A 25,976-nucleotide genomic window follows, 5' to 3' on the forward strand; every position below is an offset into this window, starting at 1 on the left:
GGCTGGGGGCGGGGGTCGCGGCCCCGCGGGCGGGGCGGGGCGCCCGGGGGGTCTGTGCCAGCCCCGCCCCGGCCCCGCAGGGCGCCCTGTGCGGCGACGGCCGCTCGCTGAGGGGAAGGGGGCAGCCCCCGGCTGCCGCACCCCGTTTTTCCTTTAGAAAGGGCCACGCTCGGGAAGGGGGCTTTTGCCATTTTGTCCACTTCCCCTCCTTAATGGCAAGAGTTGAAGACAGATGTCAACTCTGAAGCAATTTTTTTTTTTTGAAGGAGGGAGGGAAATTTTGTGAGAGAAATGGCCAAATCTGCGGCTTCCCGTCACTGCTCGAGGAGGCAGGTAACGTTCAGCCCCAGGCTGCCTGTGGCAGGACGGCCGCAGCCACCGGGGCTCCGGGCGGCGCCGGCAGCCACAAATGAAGAAAGGAATGAAGATGTGAACAGGTGGAGTTTCTCAGTCTGGAGAAGAGAAAAGCAAGGGAAACTTAACAGTCAAAAAATACACAAAGTCTCTAGTAAAAAGGAAACAACCTGAATCTCCAGGTCCTTGGCAGACAGGAAGATAAACAGCGCTTTCTTTATGCAGCAAGAAAGATTGAGGTTATCTGTTCACAGTAACAGTTTGTCGAGGGAGGTTGTGAGTACCACCAGGACAGGGCAATGAACTACCTCGCCTGTTGAAGCAACCTGTAGCCCAATTTTATATTGTTCTATTACTCAAATGCTGTTGATAGTGTACATAAATCATTAAAAAAGCCCAGAAAGTTAGTATCTTATATGCTTTCTGCATTCATTAGACACTGGTCTAAACATCTGGCACAAGCCAGAAGGCACTGGAAAATGATGCCTCAGAGGGTAAGAAAATATCTTGCTACTTTTCTATGTCTGAAATATTTCACCCCTGGAGAACTGTTTGGGCTGTTTATTTTGGGGTAGGGAGACAAGTGGGGTAATATCCAAATAAACTGCTTATAAAATGTTAATGTTGTATATTGTGCTGATTTATGTGAAAACCTCACATATTTCATCATTATCAGTCATTAGTACTATTTTAGAGATTAGGAAAAATTAAGTACAGGTTGGTTAACTGTTCATAATCACACAAGTCAGTAATGGATGAAGGAATAAAAACATGGGCATCTTAATTTCCACTGCCTTCTTTAACATCATTTCTTTTCTCTTAGAGCTGTCCTAGAGCTTTTTTTATCCTTTGTATATGGTAGATTAAAAGAAATCGGTAAAGGGCCTGTTCATTGTGCAGTCTCATGAGGCAGAAAACTGCTTGGTAAATCAGCACCCCAACAATACATTGTATTGAATCTCATAAGGGTCACACAAGTGTCTTCAGGGATAGAATGGCAGCTATAAGAATGCAACCCTTGTTGGTACTTGCAGTCATTTGCACATGCTGGTGGGAGGACATTTAAATTACATACATTCCTAGCTGTGCATTGCTCTCTATTCATAAATCAGAGATCGCGGATTGTGTCCCAACAGGACTGGTGAATCCTAGATGAGTAGAGCAAGCTACAATACCACAGTGTTTTCTAAATGTATGAAAAGCACAATAAATAATGCTATTGGATATATAATAATACAGGAAAACAAGAATCTCTGACTTACAGAATTTATAAATACTGCAAAATATAAGCTGCTCTCTCAGTTGACATCAAGGAATTTAGCCTTTCCCCCCACAGAAATGGAACGGACAACTGCCTGTTCCTTTCTGAATGTCTTTGAATGCCTCCGTCTCCAAGTTTCCTGGTAAAATACATATCAAGTAATGCTTTCCTTCTATGTTTTTCTTTTGCCCATTCTTTCCTTTTTCTCCCAATCTTTTGCACCTCCTTTTCTTCAGGCATCACTTCCTTTCTTTTTAATCTCCTGGACCTTAATTAAAACTGCAAAAATTATGCATTAACAATGCTTCTAACATACTTCTCACTTTTCCCCCCAAATTTCCAAGTCTCCACTACAGTCTCACAGCACAGCAGATGCCATAACAGTTTAAATATTTAATGCAAATGGTAAAATTCCTAACTATAACTATTGTTGTTCTTAATCTGATTCCTTCTTTTTCTCCTCTGCATTTCACTAATGACCTGTTCTCAGGTAATTCAACAAGTACTCAGTGCTGGGACAGACTAGGAGCATAACAGCACTTTCCCTTTCGTCTAAGACCCATTCCTTCCACGTTCCTGTCATCTGGTGAATGTGCCCTGACATTTGTAACTATTAAAATGTGTAACATTTTGGAATATTTGGTACTGAGACTGACTATTACTTGAGCTGCTGGGTGTGCTAAAAGTGCTGTATTTCAGCAGTTTTATATATAAATTGGGAGTGATGTTCCTGACTTTTTAAAGTGATCACACAAACCCATTTTTCTCTGAACCTTCATTATAGCTCTGGGTTATTAGAAGGCAAAAATCAGTAAAAAGAATCAGAGAATTATGTTTTTATTTTTTATGAATAAAAGTAGTTATAAAAGGCCTGGCCTAAGCAAGTGTGAGGCTTTCTTAATGAAATGCAAAGTAAGAGTTCTCGAAGTAGCAAGTAAATAGTTAAACTTCAGCCTGCACAGGCCTCTGTACGACAGGTAGCGTTTAGCTCCTTCTGAAACTTTCAGAGTAATAAATGTGACATTCACTGTAGTGCTTTCTTCTATCAATAACTGCCATGCAGAATGGCTTAAAAACAGCCTTGGATCAATTCAGTATTGATGTACAGACTTGAAATAAGCTCACACAAACAATACAACAATGCGAAACGCAAACAGCTTTGAAAACGAGCACATTAAGGATGCAGAATACAACTTCCTACAGTGCAAATCCTGATCCAAGAACCACCCCATTACATTTACAGAACCCATCAAATAAGATAGTGATGAACAGAAAAGTGGGTAAACTCCCTGCCTGGGTATATTTAAGCATGCAGTTATATAATGTAGTAACCAGATTTTGCTGCTACTTAAAGAGCAGATTCTGCTCTTACCTACCCAAGTGCATCTCTTTGTACTCCTGGTTGTGCATTCCTGTGCCCCATCCCCTCCCCTTCTCACTGGTTCCCTTTTACTGTATGGTGAGTCAATTCAGGTGACTAATCTGGCAGAAAATTAATTCAGCAATAAAAAAAAAAATAGTTTTCTGACAGATTAGTGACCAGAATTGACTCATTGCACAGTGAGTACCAGAGCTTGTTCCAGAAGAAAACAAGATTGTGCAGCCTGATGTGGAAGTCCTTTGCGCAGGGGATTCAGACTCACTCATTCTGAAGGCAAGGTGCCATTAGAGTCAGCTGTATTGCATACACCCAGGAACATGCTGTGACTTGTATTAGAAGGGAGTAAATTCTGTTTTGTTTGCTCTCTCAGCGTCACCCCCGGTATCACAGGTTGCATTGCAGCTGTGTGCCCCAGACAAATCTTGAGACTATTATGCTCTCTATAACCCACTAATTAATGTCTTAACTATCAAGTGAAGGTGACTTTCTTTGGCTGTGTAGATTAAGCACAAACACCCCTCAGCACGCTCAAAAGCCACATCCTCAGCCTCCACCTCCATAGTCTGCCAGAGGAGATTCCTCCAGGCCGCCCCCCTTTTCCTCATTCCTCTGCGAGGAACTGCGCTGGGAACCTGTCCCAGTGCTTCCTCCCATCCTCTGCTTCATGCACCGGCTCCCGCCCAGGGAGGGCCGCGGAGCACTGCCACACCGTATCTTTGTCACGCTTGTCTGCGTGTCTGACACACGCCTTTCCTCACCCTGAGGGAGATTTCAGCACGGCGGCAGGCCGCGAGGGCCAGCTCGCCCAGGCGAGGGCAGGGGCCTGTCCCCGCTGCGAGGCCCAGGCGCTGGCTAGGGCGCTGGGCGGGCTCCCTCTCGGCCTCCTGAGGCCGATGGGCAGCCCCGCCGCCAGCTCCTCCTCCGCGCCGGCAGGGGGAGGCACAGCGCGGCCCGGGCTCCGCCGCGTCGCGGAGGGCACGGGAGAGCAGGCGGGCGGCGGCCATGGCGGTGCTGCTGGAGACCACGCTGGGCGACCTGGTCATCGACCTGTACACGGAGGAGCGGCCCCGCGGTAGAAGCGCGGCGGGCCGGGCCGGGATAACTGAGGGGCCCTGGGCGGGTGCGGTTTGGCCCCTTGCGCGGGCGGGTGAAAGCCCCGAGTAAAGGAGCGAGCGGGTCTGGCCGGGCCGGGCCCGTCCCTCACTCGCTCGCTCGCTGCCACGGGCGGAGGGGCGGCTGCAGGCGGCGTTTGCGGCCGCCCTGACGGCGCTCTCCGCGGCTGGAGCGCGTTTGAGCTTGGCAGGAAATGCCGGCTCTTAACGCGCTAGCGCTGCGTGCTGCTGCTGGTTTGGCTCTCGTCGTAAAACGCACGGTTCATGCTGCCCGCGGTTCGGAGGCGCGTTGTCAACAGGCCGGTAGGCGAGCGAGCTGCTTCCTCCTCCGCCCCTGACTTAACCGGCGGGCTGCGCGGGGCACCGGGTGCAGGCGAGGAACCAGGCTCGTTTTCTGGCGGGCTCGGCTCCCGGAGCGGCCTGGCCGGTAAGGGTTCCCGAGACGTTTCCCTCGTTCGGAGAAGGGAGACACGTCGCTGGGCCTTTTGCCCGTGAGGGAGCCGCGCCCGCCCCCAACGGCCCGGCGCCTCGCGGCCGTTGGGCTCTCGTCGCCCCGCCCCCGCGGGAGGACGTGCCTGTTCAGTACGAGGCCCTAAATTGTAGGGCCTGCGCTGAGCTCGGCCTTTTTACTTAGGTTGCCATAATTTAAAATTTAACTGCGCGTACGTTTTCTTAAAAAATAAATTAAAAATCTGGATGCTTCAGTTAAAAATACACGCTCTTCTCCACCCTGTGTTTTGGCGTGTCGTGCAGGACCTCAGTCCTGGAACTAGATCCAAAGGAATACCAACATTTCTATTGCCATAAACTGTCTCCATGGTTAGTTTACATATATATGTTTGAAATATATTATGAAATACCCTTTTTTTAACTAAAGACATACAGTTTTATTCTAAAAAATGAATGCAATATACTGAAAGGCAATAATGACCTTTTGTTTTAGGTGTTTAGAAAGAAACTGGGGAGAAGAAATATGCATTTCTGTAGAACGAGCAACATTTAGGGTTCTCTGAATTACAAGAGATGGACTTTAGGAGGGGAAGAAATGTTACTTTTCTTTACAGCGTCCCTGACAGATTGATAGGTTGTGTGTTGATGAACCCCAGCACTGCCTGTTTGAAAAACTCCTTTGTACACATTGAATTGTATATCTATTATGTCTAGGGGTTTCTTTAGTAAATGTCAGTATGATTTCTTACAGCTTGTCTGAATTTTCTGAAGCTCTGCAAAATCAAGTATTACAACTATTGCCTTATTTATAATGTACAGGTGAGTGTTTAAGATTATATATATTTCTTGGTTTAAATTTATAAATAAGAAACCAATATCCTGTGTATTCTGCTTTGTGATAGAGGGATTTTATTGTACAAACCGGTGACCCCATGGGAACTGGCCGTGGAGGGGAATCTGTATTTTGGTGAGTAAAACATGTTTGTGTTATGTAGTTGACAGAGAAATCATATGGGAGAATAAGACTCCCACTTTGGTTGTTTTCAGGTGTTCTGTGGCAGAATTACTGATGGGAAGTAAAAATGTTGATGCAAAAGCTTCTTTAGCTTTTATAACTATGTACCCTAATAATTCTTACACGGTCTTTGGCCGTCACAATTTGCGGGGTGGGAGATCTCTGACCTTGGAAGTGAAAGTATAAGAAGTTGTACATTGATTTCTGTTTATTTAAAAATGAGCAAATTACCATAGATTTGGTTTTATAAGATGAGTGTCATACCTGACAGCTCTGTGGAAGTTAAAATCATTCTCAATTTATTACTACCTTTATTTTTTGTCATAAAATGTATTTAATTGGGGGGGGCACAGAAGCTACGTTTAAATTCTTCTGTGTTAGAAAATAATACTGCTGCCCTAGAAATGTACTTGAGTTCATTTTATCAAGTGCTAGGGAATGCAGTGTACAGAGATCAGTAGTTCAGTTTGAACACTTTCATAAGTCTGGTCTGGCAGAACATCTTAAATAGAAAGTGTTGAAAACATGGAGCATGGAATTGTGCTAAAAGCAGGTGCAAGTCTGGGTAAGGAAACCTGACAGGCCTGAACTGCCTTTGCACAAGGGGTAGCTCAAGTTTATTTTCATATTCTGTTATATTACAAGGATAGTTTTGGTCATCTTCTGAGGCTTATTGGTATGGCAGGTAGGAAAGTATGGTGTTCCAAAAGAGTGGCAGGTTCTGTTCTGCTGCTAGTATGGAGAATGTCAATATACCTTTTCTACCTGTTCATTACTGCTGAATTTGGCGGAATTGGTATTTCCATTCTTGCTACACAGAAAACTGATACAGGCAAACTTCAATTTGAATTCTCTCTCCATAGATGCTTAGACGTGTTTAGCAAAATGGTTCAAAAACGACACTGCTCATTACCTTCGGACAAGTGTGTGTGTTGACCATGCCTCTTGATTATGGAGTGAGACAAAATGAGTGAGATCAGGATCAGACTTCAAGAATTAAAAACAATTTAACAATTTGTGCTATTCTGTATGTCTTAAATTACTGTGTGAAGCCCTGTACACATGATGAACTTAGTATGCGTAGAGATTTAGTGGTTTTCAGTTTGTTTTCAAAGAGACACTTGCAGTATAAGTTATTTCACATTTTTACAGTGTAGATTAATTTATTTCAATAGAACACAGAACCTACTCATCAAAATATGTATTTGCCTCTTACCTTAGAAAACTGTTAGTTATATACTGCACTTAAACACACGCACGCATGCACACACACAACTTCTATGAAATGCCTCAAAGGAAATTTTGGTTTTGTTTGTAATATCAGGTGAAGTATATAAATGGACCAATCCATAAAAATGTGCACGGATGCAATATAAATTCTGTTTTTATTCCAATACCCAGGTCAGAAATTTTTAAATATTTTGTTTACTGTTTTACAGCACTTATCTGTCACTTGTTAAAATTCTTTTGCCTTGTAACATATTTATTATATATATTTTCAGTAAACTATACGGTGATCAAGCTAGATTTTTTGAAGCAGAAAAAGTGCCAAGGATTAAGCACAAGAAGAAGGGAACTGTGTCAATGGTGAACAATGGCAGCGATCAGCATGGATCACAGGTCAGCATACAGTGATGGAAGGCCTTGGTACAAATATGAGTAACTAAAATGGAAACTCTGTAGATTTACAAAGGAAGCATAACAATGACATTGTCAGCTCAGTAGCATCATCTTGCATTGTGCCCAAAGGCATGCACTTACAAAGAAGGCCATGGATAAGTAGTTTACGTAGTGTTCCAGGTATCAGTAAGTATTTGATTACAGACATGAAAAAGGTTAAAAAGCTCAGGTTAAAATCCTGTCCTAGATTTTATAAATTTTATTTGTTAGAATTCTCCCCTCTTTAGTTTTTTCCTTTGTTTATTTATTTCTGTTAACACCTTGATATGATTTTGCTAATCTATAGAATAGGCAGGAAAAGCACCTGTAGTTAAATGGCAATGAACCATAGAGAAATTGTTCTTGTTTTTTAAAATAATCCTAGAACTCTCTGGTTATCATATCATCTCAGTGTGGAAACTGAAATCATACCACGATTTCCTCTGTATGATTCCATAAAAGTATGCATTGATTGGTACAATGTAAGTTAAGGTTTTATCCCTGTACTGTTACAGAATAATCTTTGAAAATGCTGTTTCCTTGCATCAGGTGTGCATAGTCTTTACTGTAGGTGCATTTAAAGCTGCTAGCCTCACAGAGTGATGTTATTTCTAAATGATTATATAGATGCATTGTCCTTTTATATATTAAAATGCCTCACATGTAGTATCGGTATGTTTGAATTAAAAAAAAGGTTTTTTTTCCCATGATCAAAGGGAAGATCAAAAAAACCTGTGGTTTTCTTTCAGCTAGAGCTTGTAAAATATGGAATTAATTTTGTTGCTTCTCTGCATTGTACTTATAAAATTGATTGTTTGGGGGTTTTTTGGGAGGCAGTGTTGGCATTTGTATTTACGTCTCAGAATGCAGCTGGCTAGTGTATACGTAGGCATATGGGAATGAATGCAGTTCCCAGGAACATTAGTGCAGCTTCTTTCTTGGGAAATAAAAATTCCATTAAAGAATTATGTGGAGTTGCCTTACAAGCATAATGTAGGTTGGTTCGATGTAACCTCACCAAATACTAACCAGTCTTAACTCTGTCGCAGATAACAAGAAGTGAGACATTTCCAATCAGATTGTAAAGTGTGGAGATAATGGTTATGTTCTGTTATTCTTGCACATCTGCTTCTCCATCCCTAATTCATTACCAAGTGTCCTCCATTCTCAATTTATTACCAAGTGTTCAGTTGGTGTGAATTTTAATAGTTCCATTGAATTCAAATGTTCAGATAGTATGAATTTTCAAAGCTTCACTGGAAAAATGTCAGCTGCTGTCATTGAGTGGGTCTGAAGAGGAGGTGAAGCACTGTATTTGTATTAGAGTACATTTCAGTGACAGTTGAAGCTGAACTAAGTCAACGCCACTGGGGTCCTCTTCTCCTCTCTGGCGTTAGCACTTGCCTTGACCATCAGTGGGTTAGACTGAGCAGTGAATCTGTAGAAAACTTTGGGAGAGAAAGGTTTGTGGGAAGGGAGGTCTGAGCTCATCTTGCAGCTTAAGGCTGTCCAAAGGAATAGCCTTTCTCTTTCTGTCCCCTGCCTTTGACCAACTGTGATGCTTCTCACATCCTTTGCTGGTCTTAGTAAGCTCACCTACCTGGTAGATTATAACTGCTTTTCCCCCGGCTGCTCTGGTTTTCTGCCGTATTACTGAGTCGAATCAATTCACAGAAGAGTCTAATGGGCTTGAGCTTGAGCTTGTGCAAACCTGTGAGGGACAGTGAGAGAGACTCCCCTCCTGAGGCAGTGGCTGTGAACTGTAGGTTGGCTCACGCTGTTCTCACAGCTGATGGAAGAAGTCTGATCTTCTTCCACAGAAGTCAGGAAGAGTTTTTTCCCTTTGGTTTCAATGACAGCAGTACCTTTGCTAAGTTAAGACTCAAGTCCTGAATTTTACTATTTACTCTTTGTTTTTGTATCTTCTGTTGTAGTTTCTTATTACTACAGGGGAAAACCTGGATTATCTTGATGGCGTGCATACAGTATTTGGAGAAGTGACAGAAGGCATGGATGTATTGAAGACAATTAATGAAACCTTTGTGGATAAGGATTTTTTCCCATATCAAGATATTAGGTCTGACTGCATTAAACTTCTCTTTTTGAAGAGCATATTATCATTTGACAAATTCATTAATCATCTTGGAAACTGAATTAATACAGCAGTGTCAGGGGACTAGCACGAAGTACTCTTTTATTTCCCAGTCTTATTGGTAAAGTGGTGTATGATTGTATCTTATCAGAACTTGGGTCTTCTTCTGAAAGTAACTTTATTTATTATGGAAGTCTGATATCAGTTAATATAAGTTGTGAACCTAAATCTGTACATTTGTATAAGCCTATGTGTTCAGATGGACTCTGCATCTTTATAATTTTTCTGACCTATATAAGTTTGCAGGAACAGAGATGGAATTGTTGTCCAGGCTGAATTATAAGCTGGTATGACCAAAATAATTGGTGTAGTTGCTTTATGCTGTTTTGTTATATTTTCTGATATGGGGAGTTAGATGAAAGTAAAATGGGTGAAATTACTACTTCATATTAAACTTCACTAGATTATGTATTAGTCTAGAAATAGGTGTATAAAAAATAAGCAACTAATAAAAACTAGCTTCTTATCTCATGGAAGCCTTTGTATGTGCCTGTATTGGCTTTCCAGAAGCATCAGTATTAGTATTTATAAGTATGCAGTATGTTTGGCTCTGTGGGGTGTAACTGAGGAGCAGTAGGGCTGGTTTACTGTTACTTGGGTAAAGAGAGTTTTGTCTGTGCATGTCTGATACTGGTCCTGACTCTTCTTTCTATTAGGATAAATCATACAGTAATTTTAGATGATCCATTTGAAGATCCACCTGGCTTGTCTATTCCTGATCGCTCACCAGAGCCTACTAAGGAGCAGCTAGATGTGAGTGTTTTTGATAGCTTCTTGGAGAAAAGTTGGCAAAAAGAACTAAATAGATAGGTCCTTGTTAACGGCCATCACAGACTTATTCAAAATAAGAATCTTGTCTTTAATTCCCTATCAGTCAAATCTGTATTCTAAAAGAACTCTATATATTTAGCGTAGGAGGGTAGGCAATACGTATCTGTTACGCTAATTTGAGTTCTGATATGTCAAATGTTGTGTGTTATTTGGGGCTATTACTGCTTTTAGTCAAATACAGCTGTTCAATCTTTGAGGAAAAGGATTTAAAAAAAGACTTGGGTGCTCTCCCTTGTTACTCTGGTGCAGTTAGTTTGGAAACATGTATTTTACTGTTCTAATTATACGACAGTAAAGCTGTCATTCAGAATGTTCATGTTTTGGCATGACTGTTTTTTTACATGTTCTTCTGGAAGAATCCAAAATGTTACTATCCTTTTTTAATATGAATTTTGTTTATTGCTATTTCTCTTTTAAAAGTGAAATATCTATCTGTGTTTCAGTGTAAGTAATTCTTTGAGTTACATCTGCAAGTATACATACTGTTGTGGTTTATTTGTTCAGCCAGGAGGAGTTGCTAAAAATCTCTTTGTAATTATTCTTAACTTACTCATAGTATGCAGTTATGGAAGCTGCTGTGTGAAATTATCTCCTTGTATGGGAAGAGTTGTTTGAAGCTATGAATAGATTGACTAGAGAGAACGTTGTTCTTTTTTACATTTAATAGATAATAATTATTCGTAAGATTGGAATCAGGCTTTCTTTTCTCTGGTTACTCTCTAATGTACCCCTAGACCCATTAAACTGTGTAAGGAATTTAATAACTCACTGCCAACTGGACAAACATTTGAATGCTTTACATTTATTCCCTTCCCCCTGCCCTTGTCTGAGGATACAGCTTTTGTTGTAGAAATATTTGTAAGTAAGGTAGCATTATGGAGATGCTGATGAGGAGAAAGACTTAACCCTGAAATACTGCCTGGATGTAGCTGTGTAAAAATAAAATTCTTGTTGTAATGTACACTGTTTAATGTTTGAGTCTTGTTAGAAATAACAGACTTTTGCAGTGTTCCTTATTTTCAATTCTTGGAGGAGTTGTCTAGAGTAGAAATGAGTTGACACTTGTGGTGATGTGTTAAGTATGAGAGGGGTTGTAAAAAAAAAAAAGTAGAATAACTGAATGTAGTTCAAATTGATGGTGCTTGAAACTCATGAGGATGGTGTCTTTTCTTTCTCTTTTTTTTAATCTGAGTATAGAAAACAGAAGAGAAACCCACTTTTGCAGGGATACAGTATTGAAGCAATTTTCATGCCTGGGGTGGGGGAGAAGTTAAAGAAAGATTTGGAAACTGAAAGAAAATTTTTGACCATGACTGAGTATTATATCATTTTTCCTCAACTTTTTCAGAGTGGCAGAATAGGGGCAGATGAAGAAATCGATGACTTGAAAGGACGGTCTGCAGATGAAATAGAAGAATTTGAGGCAGAAAAGGAAGCAAAAACTCGTGCCATCCTTCTGGAAATGGTGAACATCTCTCTATATTTACCTTTTAGATGTTATTTCTGTGTATGTACATATATTTGCATGTTATATATTAAGTCTAGGAGGATGTGTACTTAAGATGAACATTTGTCTTGAACTGCTTATCTAATGATGTCACGGCTTAGAATCTGTGCTATTTAATGTCTGTGATACAATGAAAAGAATTAAGCCTGAGCACTTGATCTTTATTTGTTGTTAGGAGGTGGTTTTGTGATAAAATCATGATATTTTCAAAGCCAGGATTAAAAGTGGACCAGTGGAGGCTTTATAAAAACTTGCTGGAAATGTATTCATTTGTAAAACTTAATATATATAATATGCTACTGGGTAAAGGTTTAGCATGTGCAGGAGAGCTGAGCTAACTTTAGATAGTCTTTTTCCCAGTATATGTATAGTTACATTGATATTGTATTATTCATATATATATAAATATGTAATGGCTGTCTTCCTTCTGTGGGATTAACTGAATTTAACATTGATTAATGTGATGCTGTTGCTTCTTATAGTGTAATGTTTGGTAGCTGCTGGCAGTTTTAAACTCCATATAGCAACAAAAAATGTGTATAGGTTTCCAAGCCCATTTAGAAAAACAAAATTGTTAAGCATCTTGAAAGATGCATGAATTCTTGGCGTTTCTGTAGAGTTACCAAAATCAAGCGGATGGTAAGCAGTTTTCTGTAAGGTGTGATCTCTAGGTCACGCCACAATGTGGCCATAGCGTTGCAGAAGATGTGCATGTGTGGACATTTGTTTTGCAGCACCAGTTTGACTTCTGATCTGTTCTCAGGATAAAGTTAAGGTTAGCTGAAAAAAACGAGTGGTTTATGTGAGACTTCAGTCATTTTCAGTGAATATTGCTGGGTAGTATGCAATAGGGAACAATGTTTTATAAGCTGGAGAGAATGAAAAAATTAGTGTTCCATTAATTTTGCTGATAAACTAGTTGTTTCATTGTCTTTTGTCAAAGCACTGAACGTCTCTGAAAATGCCATCTGCTTAAATTCCTTTTATATATTCTTTTTCTGGAATCCATTTTCTCACTTGTGTTATTTTGGTTCTTTCCATTATCAAACTAATGTATGTTACCTTTTTATTAGCATATTAGCCAAAAGATTGAGACAAATTAAAATCACTTGTCCTTTGTTTGGGTTTTATAAAGAAGTGCTCCTGTTTCACAGCAGGTCTGCTGTGTATTTGCGTTTTACCCTTAAATGTAGCTTACTAGTTTGAGGGGGGAATTTTTATCAGAGAATACAAACATCAGATTTATATCTTGTAAACAAGTATTGTCTCTTAGTGAGCATGAATGCTTTCTGCCTTCTGTCTATCCCTGAACGATGTTGCATGATTGTAACTTCTCAACCTTATCAAGCTGGAATAAGCTAAAATTTAGGATAGCTGTTGCCAAAGTTCAGGGAAGCATGAATTTACCTTAAGTAGAGGTAGACACTGAGGAACAGGTGCAGTGCATTTTTATTTTAGAGAAACACAATATCTGTTCATTGCATGAAAGTATGCACAAGAATATGAAGTGTTTTCCATGACTGTAAAAATTGTTCATCCACCTAAATTTGATTCATCCTAGTGTCTCTAAAGGTACACTTTAATTTCACCTTTTATTCTAACCAAAAAAAGGCTAAGCTTTACAGCAATTAGAACCAAATATTATTATTTTGTGAACAGGGAAAGTAAAGTAGAGAATATTTGTGACTTTCCTGAAATCAGTGATGGAATTGCAAATAACTAATATTGTATTAGGTGCTATAAGAAATACCCTTTTTGTGACCTTGGAGTGGGAAAAATATTTTGTTAATTTTCTGCTATTTCATGATAGGAATGTGTCTGAAGTTATCCAAAAGACAAGTTGCCAGTGTATTTGTGGCAATAAAATGTAGAAAGCTTTGTGCGGAAGTGAAATGGTGCCAATTTATGTATGCTACAGGTGGGAGACTTACCAGATGCAGAGGTTAAGCCACCAGAAAATGTGCTGTTTGTTTGTAAGCTGAATCCTGTGACCACAGATGAAGACCTAGAGATAATATTTTCGCGATTTGGTCCCATTAAAAGGTAATTATTTTAACATAAAAAAGAAAATCTCCTTTGTTGAAACTGAACTTGAGTCCTAACGGTTTGTTTAGGTGTGGCTGCTGAGTAGTATTCTGGTGTCTCTGGAGAATTATCCCCCACCTACAGATATTTGCATGGAGATCACAACAGTGGTAACATGAAGTCGGACCTAGCTAGCCCAGTATCGTGTCTACAGCAGTGGCTGTAAGTGAAAGCCTAGGGAAGTGAAGGAACAAGAAAAGCATATACAATACTCTCCCCAGCTCCCCCATCTTCTCCCTCCTTTCAGCTGTTTCCAGCTCAGAGACTTCGTGAGCTAGGTATGGTCTCTGGGAATTTCTCTTCCATGAGAATTTGTCCAGTTTTCCCTTGAAGTGATAGAAACTTCTAGCATCCAGAACACTCACTGTTAAGGCATTCCCCATGCCTGCTACCTCTTTTTGTTTTGAAGTTGGCCTCTGGTAGTTTTAGTTGATTTCCCCTAATTCTGGTATCAAAAGACGTAATGAGCAGTCCTTTTCTATCCACTTTCCTATACCACTCTATCATATACGCTGAAATAATCTTATTTTCTGACTAAGGGTACTGGCTTACATAGTCATGCTTTGTAAAGAATTTTTTTCATACTTTGTTTCATTTTCTCAACCTTTTCCTGGTGTTTTGTGCTCATCTTGAGATGAGAGGACCAGAACTGCACGCAGTATTACAGGAGTTATGGATTTAAGTGGCTCAGTGGTATCCTCTGCTTTGTTCTCAACTCCTATTCTAATTATTCCTAAAACTTTAAATGTTTTTTAACCTGTACTGTTATCAAGATAATATTTTCATAAAACTTTTGTGTGAATTTTAGAATCTTGCTCTCGAATGGTAACTGCCAGCTCAGAGTCTATTGTTTCACATGCACAGTTAGGATTTTTCCCCCCATGCTCGTCCTTATTTACCTTGAACATAGCTTGCTATTTACTGTACATTTGGTCTCCTAACAGCTTTTTGCAAGTTTTTTTTTCATCAGTCTTCAGCACCTTTAACAAGATCATCTTTCTTTTCTTGGTGAGAACTGACTCTTACTTCGTCTTTCACATGTTTTCTTTATCAATGCAGAGATCATTCTTTTGCCGTGGCTGTTTAGTTTCCCTAAAAGCCTTTCGTGCAGGAGTTTATTAGAATTTCCAGAGTTTTTCAACAGATTGCCATCCTGCTGTTCTCTAGTATTTTAAGCAAGAAGTTATATCAGAATTAGTAATTCTGTTTCATTTTTGAGTTTCCTTAAAACTTTGAGATTAATTCTGGATGTCCTAGAGATTTGTTGCACTTTTTTCTTTTTCTTTTTTTTTTGGTCAATTGGTTTGTTCAATAACCTCTTCTACAGTTACTCCAGTTTCAGACAGATCCTCTAAAGGGTCCCTCAAAAAAAGGCTGCGGCACAGGACTCTCCTAGCTTCGTCCTCAGTGATGGCTGGTGCAAAGAATTCCTGTAGCTCCTCTGAATAGGCTTGTCTTCTCCTCTTTTATCTTGATCATCAATTGTTTCGTGTATTAAATCCTAATAAGTTATTTGCTTAGTATGCATGGGGAAGGTTGAAGTCTCACATTAATGTTGCATTTCCTGCCCTTGTTGTCTGTTTGACCTCCCTCAAGGTAGTGCAGTCAGAATTGTCATCTTGGACGTAGTTTGGTAATACTGAGGCAATACTGTTGTTCCTATTTTGTGTCTACTGGTCCAATACTGTAGGATTCCTGTTTTTGACCAGTGGACTGCCTGATAAGAAGATGGGTGCTAAGGAGGTGCCTGCTGAGAAGTTTGTCATCTGATGCCTGTTTAAACTTTCATGAAAATGACTAAAAAAACAATGTGAAGTTTATTTGATCTTGCATTGATGAAATGCAAAAAATAAATCACAAGCAGTAATGTTGGAAACCAGATTTTGTTTCATTAATCAGAAATTCATCCTCAGTTCTACAGTCCATGTTAATCACTTGTGAGTAAGTATAGTTACTGCTCATTCAAGTAATCTCACATCCATTTTATTGCTGTGCAGAGACAACCCATGTCATTAGGTGTTTCAGGATCAAGTATTAATAATACCTTCGAGGTTTGTTTTCCTTTTTCAGTTGTTACTCTCTTTTTTAAGCAATGCTTGCTATCCTACATATTTTTGCTCCAAAAGCATTGACATTTTCTTTTTATGCCAATTTTTCAGCTGTGAAGTGATTCGAGACTGGAAGACTGGTGAATCTCTTTGTTACGCTTTCATTGAGTTTGAAAAGGTACGGTTTTGGGGCATGCTACTGGTTTTAGGAATGCTATGGTTTTGGGGAATATAGATTTTACTTATAGAAGTTCATTTGCAGTTTACTTGCATTAGGGAAGAACAATGAAATCTTCAAGTGTGGGATGGTTAATGTTTTCACTTAGTGACTTAGTCACAGAAGTTGTCAGTTCTAAATCACGTAAATGTTTAAGTCTGACTCTATCTAAGCAAGTAAGATAAATATGTGCTTAAGTTTTGCTGGAATCAGTCGGAGTGGAACAGGTCCATTTTTTTTTTCCAAGAGTACATTAGGATTTTTGAACAGCTAAAGAAGGGAATGATAGAAAAAGGAGGCATGTTCCATAAAGAGATGAGGGAGTATAAAAGAAGGTAGATAGGGCACAGTAATGTAGACATCTATATGGGCTTATAAATGGTGTGTGCTTTATGAACATACTGCTCTTAGAGTGTAATTGATAGTACAAATTCTCTTGATAGTACATAGCTTCTTGTTTAGGTCTGCTAGTCTCTAATCTATGAGGAAAACTGGAAAAAGAGTGAAAGTGTGAGATTACTTTTCATTAACCTACTTATGTACTTAAAATGGAGATTGTATTACGCTGTTGTCCTTTCTTCCCTTGTTTCTGTGCATCTATTTGTTGAACATACAAATTGTAGCTGGACTGGCAAATTCTTAAAGTAGTGAAATGAATTGAAGAAATTAAATTTGAAATGCTTACTTTGCAACAAAACACAAAGCCATTTGTTTTGAAATGGCATAGAGTAAGAACTGCTGTGGTTTAGGCAGTTGTAGAAAAACATTTTGTGGAATGTGAGTTTGGAAACTTTTGCCATTAAGCAGTTGAATCTGTGTTTGAGCTCTTTAATGAATACTCCTATGAAATACTCATGACTCAAAATTTTCTGGAAATGTCAATATCAGGAGGAAGATTGTGAGAAAGCCTACTTCAAAATGGATAACGTGCTAATAGATGACAGGCGGATACATGTGGATTTTAGCCAGTCTGTTGCAAAGATTAAGTGGAAAGGAAAAGGTAGGTATGCTTGTCATCCTCTGATTCTTTGGCCCTCATGACTTCTGAACTGTGACTGTTATATAAACAGAAGCAATTATTATGAGCTTACGTCATCTCTTCTTTGGGGGTATAAATTTTCCTGGCAACATAAAACACCAGAGCAGCAAAGTTGCTAGCTCTTCTTTGCATTTGTTGCAAAAGAAAGGGTAGAAGAGTTTACTACTGTTACAATTTCATTACATTAGCATAGACTGCTCTTTTACCAGATCTATTTTTGCCAGTAAATCATTTGTTCCTCTCTCAAGCTTTAAAAGTGATCCTTTTGTATACTATTTACGAGCAACATGACATGGCAGCGCATTGTTCATTTCTAGCTTCTTTTCATTACTCAGTGTATGACAGTTAGATGTATTCAAAAGAAACGGAATATTCAGGCCAGGGGTTTCCTCCCCCCCCCCATCTCCTGTAGGTCAAGCATGTTGCGTAGGAGGCTGTATGCTATAAAATCCACTTCCAGATGTTAGAAGATATTTTGGGAGGAGAAGGACAGTAGGATAGGTGGGTATATTGTTTATTCAGTTGTTGGGGATGTGAGGAGAACAGTGGACTGGAAGAGGTGACTGCATGTTGCAGTAGTGACTTCCTAGTGTGTCCTCATCTAGGAACGCAAGCAGCCCTCAACTGTCTGCAGACAGTTTCCCCAGTTTTGATACTAGCCATGGATGCTGAGGTGCTAGAGCTTGCCCTGCACAGAGCTCAGCTAACTTTGTGATCTATACCATGCTCTGCAGTGCATCCTGTATTAATTGTATAGATGGAAAATTTTTCTTTATCTGGAGTAACTTAATCCTATTTGTCATAAATATTGGAAAGCTAACTGTATTGTTACTTTGTTGTGCTTATCTGGCACAAAAAATTATCTAGGGGAAGTATTGTTTTTCCCTGAACAGTAGCTTTTTGTTCCTCCCCTAGCCACTTAATATTGCAGTTTAACTGTCACCATTAGATGGCAGCACATTGTTATGGAATAGTATATTAATTGGTGAGCTTGTATTCTCAAGTGAACATATGGAAAATGAAATCTATCATAGCTCTCTTTAAATCAAGACAAACATTTTTGATAGCTTAAGAATTCACATAGAAAACTGTGGCTGTCTCAGAAGTTTCCCTTTGTGCAGCCCAGAGCAAAAAAGTCATTTAATAATGAAAATAATCTGTAGGCATTCACAGTAACAGAATTTTAAGTAGCCTGGCATAGGACCTGCAATCAAAGTGCGACAGAAACAGTTGTGATCCATGTAATCCTGTTCACGCTTTATCTCCACTGGGCATGAGTGAGGAGAAAGTCAGCTTGTTTAATGAGGCTGCGAACAGAGAAAGACTGAGAGCGATGGCTTGACCTTCCTTCTTCTCTGTTGTCTGGATGTTAATGTTGTTTCTGGAACCATATCCTTCTATGAATCTCTTTATGGCCCTTAAATTTATAAGCAAAACTTATGGATAGGTATGGTATCTTCATTGCTTTTTGAGTTGGAATGAATTAAATTTATTTTTCTGTGGACAGGTGGGCAGTACACCAAGGATGATTTCAAAGAGTATGAAAAGGAACATGGCAAACCTTCAAAACTTGCTCTGAAAGAGAAGGTAAAACCAAAGCAAGAGTATCCTTTTCTGGTCAGAGGCATGTTTTACACCAAGTAGAGTTTATGAAAACAGCCTCGAAAAGACTTCTCATTTTTAAAGCTTGCCATATAGCTATGTTTGGGATCTGCTGCAAAAAGTCGGACAAAATCAGTGACTAAATCATGCTATGTGATCCTGCTTGGCCTGTGGCGGGTTTGAGAGAAGAGAAAGCCGTAACATGTTCTGAGATGCACAGGTTTATAAAAAGGTGAGTTGTGACCTGACTATCCTGTTTGACGGGATGGAATTCAGTTATTTTAGCACAGCTGGCTTTTTCAATGTGTACGATCTTGTTCTGACTGAAGAGCGTACCCAGTAAGTCTGGGTAAAACCTGGTTTGATAAATGGGTGTTTGTTTGCTTCATGAACGCTTATGTTCTGATATTTACTGATATCAAGTAGTAGGTCTGTCCTTAACCAACACTGTCAGTGCCAAGTATGACCTTGTGCTGAATGAGGAAGTAGAAGAATCTGAAACAAGTCATTTGCACTCGTCTAAAAAACAAAAGAAGAAAAAGCACCACCACTCTGAAGATGAAGAGAATGACAAGAGGACCAAAAAATCTAAGGTACTTGCCTCTTCTTGCATTAATGATTTAACCTCATACCAGTTTATTGTTCTCATAGTAAGAGATGTCAGAAAAAAGTCTGATACTGAACTGAGTATCTTGTGTGCAAAGTCCCATAAAATACAACAGTTGTAAATGTACAAAAGGCTGATGTCAGTATCTGATTGTGAAGGAGGTTGCCCAAATCTTCCTGGACTTTTGAAGCTTGGCGTGTCTGACTGACCTTTTGTCGAAACATCCTGAAGAGGCAATGTAGCCTCTCATAAAGTAGGAGATCTTCAGCACTTTGAACCTGTTGTTCACATGTTTCCAGTCATAAACCAGGAGTTAATTATATTTCATGAATGCAAGGTAGTTTTCATTGGCTTGCCAGAACCATGTGTGCAGGCCTTCTCCAACGTCAAATGAGAACCACAGTCTATTTACGTTATCTGTTTATTTTTTGCTAGCTGTTTTGGAAGTGCTTGTGTAAAATCTGCATGCAGATTTGCTTGCATCTGTGTTATTCAGGCACACAGTGTGTAGGACTGGGGCTGTGAAAACAATAGTTTTGTCATTCATTTCTTCTGTTGCAGCATGCTAGGTCAGGATTTTCAAGTTTCTGTGAACTTGCGATACATAGGGAACAGAATCCCTCCAGTGATAAAGTGGATCAAATTTCAATGGTAGTTAAGCTTCATTAGGGAGAACCAAGCTAAGCAGGAAGAAAAAAAAATTCAATATTTTAATAATATAAGCCTTGGTTATAGATGAGAACAAAACTGTCCTCTAACAGCTTTGCAGAAACGGTGATAAGGTTCCAGCTGCACTAAATAAAATCTTAGCATTAGCTTTGAGTGCTGCTTTCAGCATTGAGTACAGAGAGCATACATGATTCTGTTGTTCCATTTCATCACTTCTTGCAGTGATGCTAAAAAATAACTTCTTCCATGCCCGTTAACAACTAACTTTTTCAGTGCCATCAGTGAGCCCTGTTGCTCATTTATGATATAATTCTTGTTGCCACTCAAAGCACTGTTGTTGCTTGTAAAGTGTCTCAGATGTGAACATTTAGGTGGAAGGGGAGGACCTGTTCAGGTAGTTAAAGTTTGCATCATAGCACATATGTGCAAGATGTCTGAATTGAAGAGGTTTGAGACTTTCTTCTGTCTTTTTGGCTGCTTGATGTTTGCAGTTTTTAACATTCTTGCAACAGATACTTCTGGATGTAGTCTCTGTTCTTGATGGTTCGGAAATTCCACATGTGGAACTTGCTGGTCCTGTGTTGTCAGCAGAGAACACGTACATTATTCAGATGTCTCTACCTCTACAGGTGATAGAAGAAGTGCTGGCAGCAAGAGGCTGTTATCACCTATGTGTTCTAATCATTGCAAGGGGACTGTGAGACACATTAGCAGTGGATTTCATGGCACAAAAATATGAAGCCAGAAGATTCCTGGTGCTTTTTCCAGGATCTGGAGGAGAATGTTTTCTAGTGCTTGACTGTGCTGCCTCTTCTGTGTCTCTGTACATCATTTTACTATTTAGTTACCTGTTCCTGTTGTGATTTGTGCCTGTCACTTACTGTTATTGTAGTCTGGTATATTCCTCTTTTCTGCTGCTTTCCTCTCTCTTGCTCACCTCTACACGTTCCAGGGTAAATAGCTTAGCCCTGTTTATGCCCAAGATCACAGGTGGAGACTTGTTTTTCTCTAATGGCAAGCAGCCCAGCTCCCTCTTGGGACTGTGAAAAGAAATTCCTGGGAAGAATCTTTCTCTGCCTCTGTACTTGAATATTCTCGTGAGTTTGTGGTGGCAATATGTACTCAGTCTGGTTTAGGAGACTAGTAAGTGACTTGGGCATGGCCCTTGCCAGATAAAATCTGCAGGCAGCTTAGCTGTGAAATCGTGCTTAGCATTTATAAAATGTCTTTTTTTTTTTTTTTTTTTTTTTAAGATTTATAATTTGGTCAGAATCTGGGGAGCTCTTATCAGAACAGTAGAAGGAGGCATGCCCTTGAGGAAGGGTATGTTCAGTGTGAATGCTGAAGTCATCACAAAGCATACCTGAATGGAAACTTTTTGATGAATGGCAGCATTTTTAGCATAGGCCAAGTGTTTCCTTTAACACTATTTTGGAAATAATAGACTTGTTTGAGATAAAAACTTTAAAACAAAACAACGTCAAAACCCACCACAATTGCCGAAGGCCACAATGGCCATGCTTCGTAGCTGAACTTCCATCCTTAGCCCCTAGCATGGCACAGATTTTAATTAACAGAGAACAGGGTCTTACAATGGGAAGTTCTGGCAACTGAAACTGCAATTGGTACTACCAGCTCCAGTTATGACTGAAGAAAAGGGGGTTTTATTCTCTGAATAGTTTCCATGATGTTGAGTTGTTTTTCTGTTCTCTTGCTGTCTTTTTTTTTTCAAATTCAGTATATTTTGACTCATCCTTTTCTTAGTCTGACACCAGTTTCCTGACTCTTCAGCCTCTGTGTTGAAGTTTAAGAATTTATTTTTGACTCTTGCGCTGCGTGAGTTGATTCAAGAGAGCAGAAGAGCTAGGGTGCTGTGGCTTGCTTTTAGCAGCTAACAGGATGTGGGTCTGGAGCAAGAGGCTGCACTACTGTGTGGGTTTGTGAATAGGATTTGGCAGAGTATTTTGAATGCTAGTCATGCTTCTCTTTGAGATCTATGTTATGAAATTGTTTCCTTTCTAGTTCTCTGTGTTTTTTCGTTCCCTTTCTTAAGATAACTGGATTTGTGGAGGAGTATAGTTTTTCCAGGGGATTTTTGTTAGCCTTAGAGTCTTGCTAACTTTGTTTTCTGTAGTTAATGGTTTTGGCAAATATATATTGATTCTTCTGTTTTGAATCTCCTGCTCTGCTTATTGAACACTGTTCTCTTTTGTCATGTTTGTTCAAAACCCTCCTCCTGAAAAGGCTATTTGTGTGCTCCTTTTAACCTTTAACTAGTGTGCTCAAGGTATGTAGAGGTGGCATATTTATTCTACTTGTGTGGTGGTGGTACTTCTACCTGATTTACAGCAGTTGTGCACCTGCAAGTGCTTTTTAGAAAGTAACTGCTTTTGGCAAAGCCAGCCATGAACTTTCAGAGAACCGTCTTCCCTTCTTATTTCCTTCCTCCTGTGTGTTTACCAGCACAGTGCTGGATTAAGAATTGGGGTGATCATCAGTTACTCCTTACCTGATAAGAGGCTGTGATCCTGGATTGAAAAATCAGGACCTCAGCATTGAGTGAGATCTTATTTTCAAGTAGGAATCTTCCTCCTCCTCTTTCAATGGGAAATAGCATGTTTCTGACCTAGGGCATAAGAGATTCAATTTTAAAATACTGTTATGATTTTTAGTAACTTTGAGTGTTTGAAAAGTTGGACCTTTCTCTGTGCCAATAAGACTTAAATAAAATTTATTTTTTTAAAAATAGAAATGATTTTATTAATTTATTAGAACTAAGATACAATTCATTCTGTTAATTCAAAGTACTGCATTTTTACTTTAGACTGTGATCCTGTTAGCTACCGTGACAACATTTTTGTGGCACTCAACTTCAGACTTGCCCTATACACCTTAAGTGCTTCTGTGAAGATCTTTGTGCTTAGTCGGCTCCATGCTCATGTGAACTTTTCTGGAATCTTTCCACAAAGTTACACTTTTCTGTCACATTCAACACAGGCTATTTATCTTCACTTTCACGTCTTCATTGGCCTATTCTCTGCTCAGACTTCGGAATGTGGGGTTTTGCTTCTAGTTAGCTGCTAACCTGTCTCCAGTGTTGGCTTGGTAGATTTTCAACTGAATGCCATCCTGCTTTTCTCCTGCTGCTCTTTGTCTTAGGAGGAAAGTTCCATAAGAAACTATCTAGAAAGCAGTATCTAGTGAACCAAGCCCACTGTTTGTTTTACTGGCCAGTACTTTTGTCTCATTGTTCCTTTGTACTCCACCACCAGCCTCTCCATTCTGATATTTACTTAGCCTCTGTCATGAAGGGGCTTGGAACCTGTTTTATTATTTTAGCATGTGGAGCTGGGGCTGATGCTGAGGCTTTTGGGTGCAAGAGTAATATATTTGGCTTCTAGTAAAATAGTTGCTCTTTGAAACAGAGAAATCTATGTGGCATTCTGGAGATGAATGGACAAAGCTCTTAAATGCTGGAAGCATCGCTCCTTTTTGATGGATTCAGATTTTAAAATCTGTACTGAAATAGCATGTGACAGTAAGGTTGTGTTATAAGCATTTCGCCACAGAAGAGGGATTACTGTACTTGGCAGTAGCAGAAATTTTTGGTTACATAGATAAAGATCAAATCTGTGATTATTCATGTGTTTGTGTTGGTCGTAGGCGTTTATGTTTGCTTATCTGACCTGTAGTATTTGCGTATTATCAATGTAATTTTAAAGGCAGTGTTTGCTCTTTGGAGACCTCTGGGAATCATCATGGTCTCTGCTTTTTTGGTTAAAAGCTCTATTTGGAGTAGGGTTTTCACCCTTCTTTTAAATAAATAAAGTTTGCTTGTTTGTACATGCAATATAAGTTTCAGCTATACAAATGTAAATGCCAATGCCACAAGTACATATTTGGAAAAATGAAAATTTTATCTGAAACTGAGGAAGAAATACTATATAATATAATGCAGATGTATTTCATAATGATCTCTAAGTATTTAAAAGAGTTGTTACTAAAATACCCCCAAAGATGGTATCTATTTATTAGGGGCATATAGTGATACCAAGCTTTGAAGTGACTGTACCTTCAGAAGGAAAGTGTCTGTCAGCTTGTGAATAGCAAGCTGGACAGGTATCTTGCTGTAGGATTCTGAAGCCCTCTTTTTTTTTTTTTATTTTGTGTCTATGTAATGTCTTAGTTAAATAATAAAGTAGTTTTTAGCAATGCTTAAAAATGTCGGGAGTTCACACGTGTTAAAACTCAGTCATGTGTATTAAGAAAATAATTTTGAAATCTTTTTGGTTCCTTGACTATCCAGATGAAATAGGAACTTTCTACATGGTCTTTATATTTTTACTTTTTAAACTTCCATGACACTGTTGCCTATATGGGTGTTGGTGTCTCCACATAGTCATTCTAGCATGTACTATATCATAATCTTGTTCTGGTGTGACGTTTCACTATCTGAGCTATTAAGCTGTCTTTCCTTCATTTGTTAATACACTGCCTCAGTGGTTTTGTACCACTCAGCTATTGCAATACGTTTGTGTTCTACTAACAACAATCTCTCCTTTATTAAATAACCTTAGTTTCTCTCTAGAGTAAACCCATTCTGTGCTCTGAGCCATTTAGTCAGAGTCCTCTGTCTTCCCCTTTTGTCTGTAACTGCATATCTGTCCAATTCCTTTAACAGGATTCGGGTCGAAAACATGAAGGAGAACGCTGTAGAGAAAAGAAAAAGACTGAGAAGAAAGACAGGCATCGTAGTCGCGGCCGATCTCAAGAGAGGTATTTCACTTCCAGCAAACATAAAGACAGATACAAAGAAGACTTCCAAGTAAGAGACTGGGATAAAAAGGCAGACAGAAGCAGAAGTCCTAAGAAATCAAAAGACAAAGAGAGGTCCACGTACAGCTGAAAGAGGAGGAAAAGACAGAGAGGGGAACTACAACACTGTTTTCTTCCTGCATTTCCAATACATTCTCAAATGTGCAGGTGCTGGATCAGAGCAGTCACATTCTATTAGCAGTGTGGCCTTACGACTCTATGAATGCCCAGTGTATGACTGTTGGAGTACTGTTTGATTCCCAAAAGATCGTCTCAATAAAGTATTTCACATTGGTGAAATGGTTTGGGTCTTTGATAAGCAATGTCATCTCAAGCTTTTTGGAAATGTGAGCATGCATCATCAAGTGAATTGCCCTTCTCCGCCAAAGAGATTTGCAGGGTATACATCCTGTCTACAAGAAATGTTGAGATTCCCTATTACATTGTATAGATATTCTAGCACTTTCAGATGCTGTGGTAGAAAATGTGATGGAAGAATTGGGTGAGCAGAAATGTCTTGCACACTCACTCCAAAAAGTGGGCAGATACCGTTTATACATGAATACTCAAAGCTCTAGTCCTGTCAGCTCAAGTTGCTGACTCCTATGCATCAGTGGTTAAAGGCATTGAAGTATTGCTGTGCTGCTTCCAAGAGAGAGAGAAGTGCTGCACCATATTAAATCAATTGCACTGTATTTGCTCACCTGTTTACGCTAATAGCTTCGCTGTGTGGCATTGTTGGAGGATGTCTCTCAAAACTGAGTATCATTTGATACTAGGAACAACTGTAATCACTGTAAAGGATCCCACCTTCATGGGGTTTTCAGGCTACATAGTGTCAGGCAGGGCATATGTTGTGTGGCTAAATGAGAAGAAAGGGGTCACAGGAATGAACAGACCTAGCAGAAAAGCAGAATTTGTAACTTCTGTTGTACTTGTGAAATCCTAGATGGGATTGATTTTCAGATTTGGTAGCAGAAGTGGCTCAATTAATAACTCCCCATCTACAAAGGAGTGCAGGTGATATTTATCAGAGCCTGGGTCTTAATGAAGGTCAGTAAGCTCTTATCTAGCCTATTACAAAAAACAGGACCTAGTCATTTAAATAGTATTATTCTATGTACATATATTTTAAAAATGTGTAGGGCCCCTTTCTCTCCAGAGGAGGACTG

General features: G+C 39.5%; 1 protein-coding gene and 1 long non-coding RNA gene across 4 annotated transcripts; one reads left to right on the forward strand and one right to left on the reverse strand.

Annotated features, from left to right (window-relative positions):
• The first annotated feature begins 3,911 nt into the window (after positions 1 to 3,911).
• PPIL4 (peptidylprolyl isomerase like 4) lies at positions 3,912 to 25,104 on the forward strand. Of its 3 annotated transcripts, none has more exons than XM_026111273.2 (13): positions 3,912 to 4,068; positions 5,310 to 5,377; positions 5,461 to 5,525; positions 7,076 to 7,193; positions 9,167 to 9,309; positions 10,041 to 10,137; positions 11,564 to 11,680; positions 13,641 to 13,765; positions 15,967 to 16,033; positions 16,961 to 17,072; positions 18,619 to 18,715; positions 19,168 to 19,306; positions 24,671 to 25,104. In XM_026111273.2, exons 1-13 carry the CDS (start codon positions 3,999 to 4,001, stop codon positions 24,893 to 24,895), a joined length of 1,443 nt encoding a protein of 480 aa, XP_025967058.1. In that variant the 5' UTR covers positions 3,912 to 3,998; the 3' UTR covers positions 24,896 to 25,104. The 3 variants fall into 3 exon arrangements, with proteins under 3 accessions (XP_025967058.1, XP_025967056.1, XP_064365244.1); XM_026111271.2 differs by having other exon boundaries at positions 3,920 to 4,116; XM_064509174.1 differs by lacking the exon at positions 3,912 to 4,068 and adding an exon at positions 4,260 to 4,927.
• LOC135327885 (uncharacterized) lies at positions 19,200 to 22,611 on the reverse strand. Its single transcript, XR_010388419.1, has 2 exons — positions 22,499 to 22,611; positions 19,200 to 20,565 (listed from the first exon to the last, which is right to left on the reverse strand). It is a non-coding gene; the product is annotated as an uncharacterized LOC135327885 (long non-coding RNA).
• Positions 25,105 to 25,976: the final 872 nt, after the last annotated feature.

This window comes from Dromaius novaehollandiae, chromosome 3 (genome assembly GCF_036370855.1).
Source record: "Dromaius novaehollandiae isolate bDroNov1 chromosome 3, bDroNov1.hap1, whole genome shotgun sequence".
Classification (NCBI taxonomy): Eukaryota; Metazoa; Chordata; class Aves; order Casuariiformes; family Dromaiidae; genus Dromaius; species Dromaius novaehollandiae.

Bases quoted from the DNA above. Each gene is read 5' to 3' on its own strand.
- PPIL4 (XM_026111271.2), top strand. From the start codon at position 3,999: ATGGCGGTGCTGCTGGAGACCACGCTGGGCGACCTGGTCATCGACCTG. The intron at 13,766-15,966 runs GTAATTATTTTA...CCAATTTTTCAG, and splicing joins CGATTTGGTCCCATTAAAAG to CTGTGAAGTGATTCGAGACT. The intron at 19,307-24,670 runs GTACTTGCCTCT...TTCCTTTAACAG, and splicing joins AGAGGACCAAAAAATCTAAG to GATTCGGGTCGAAAACATGA.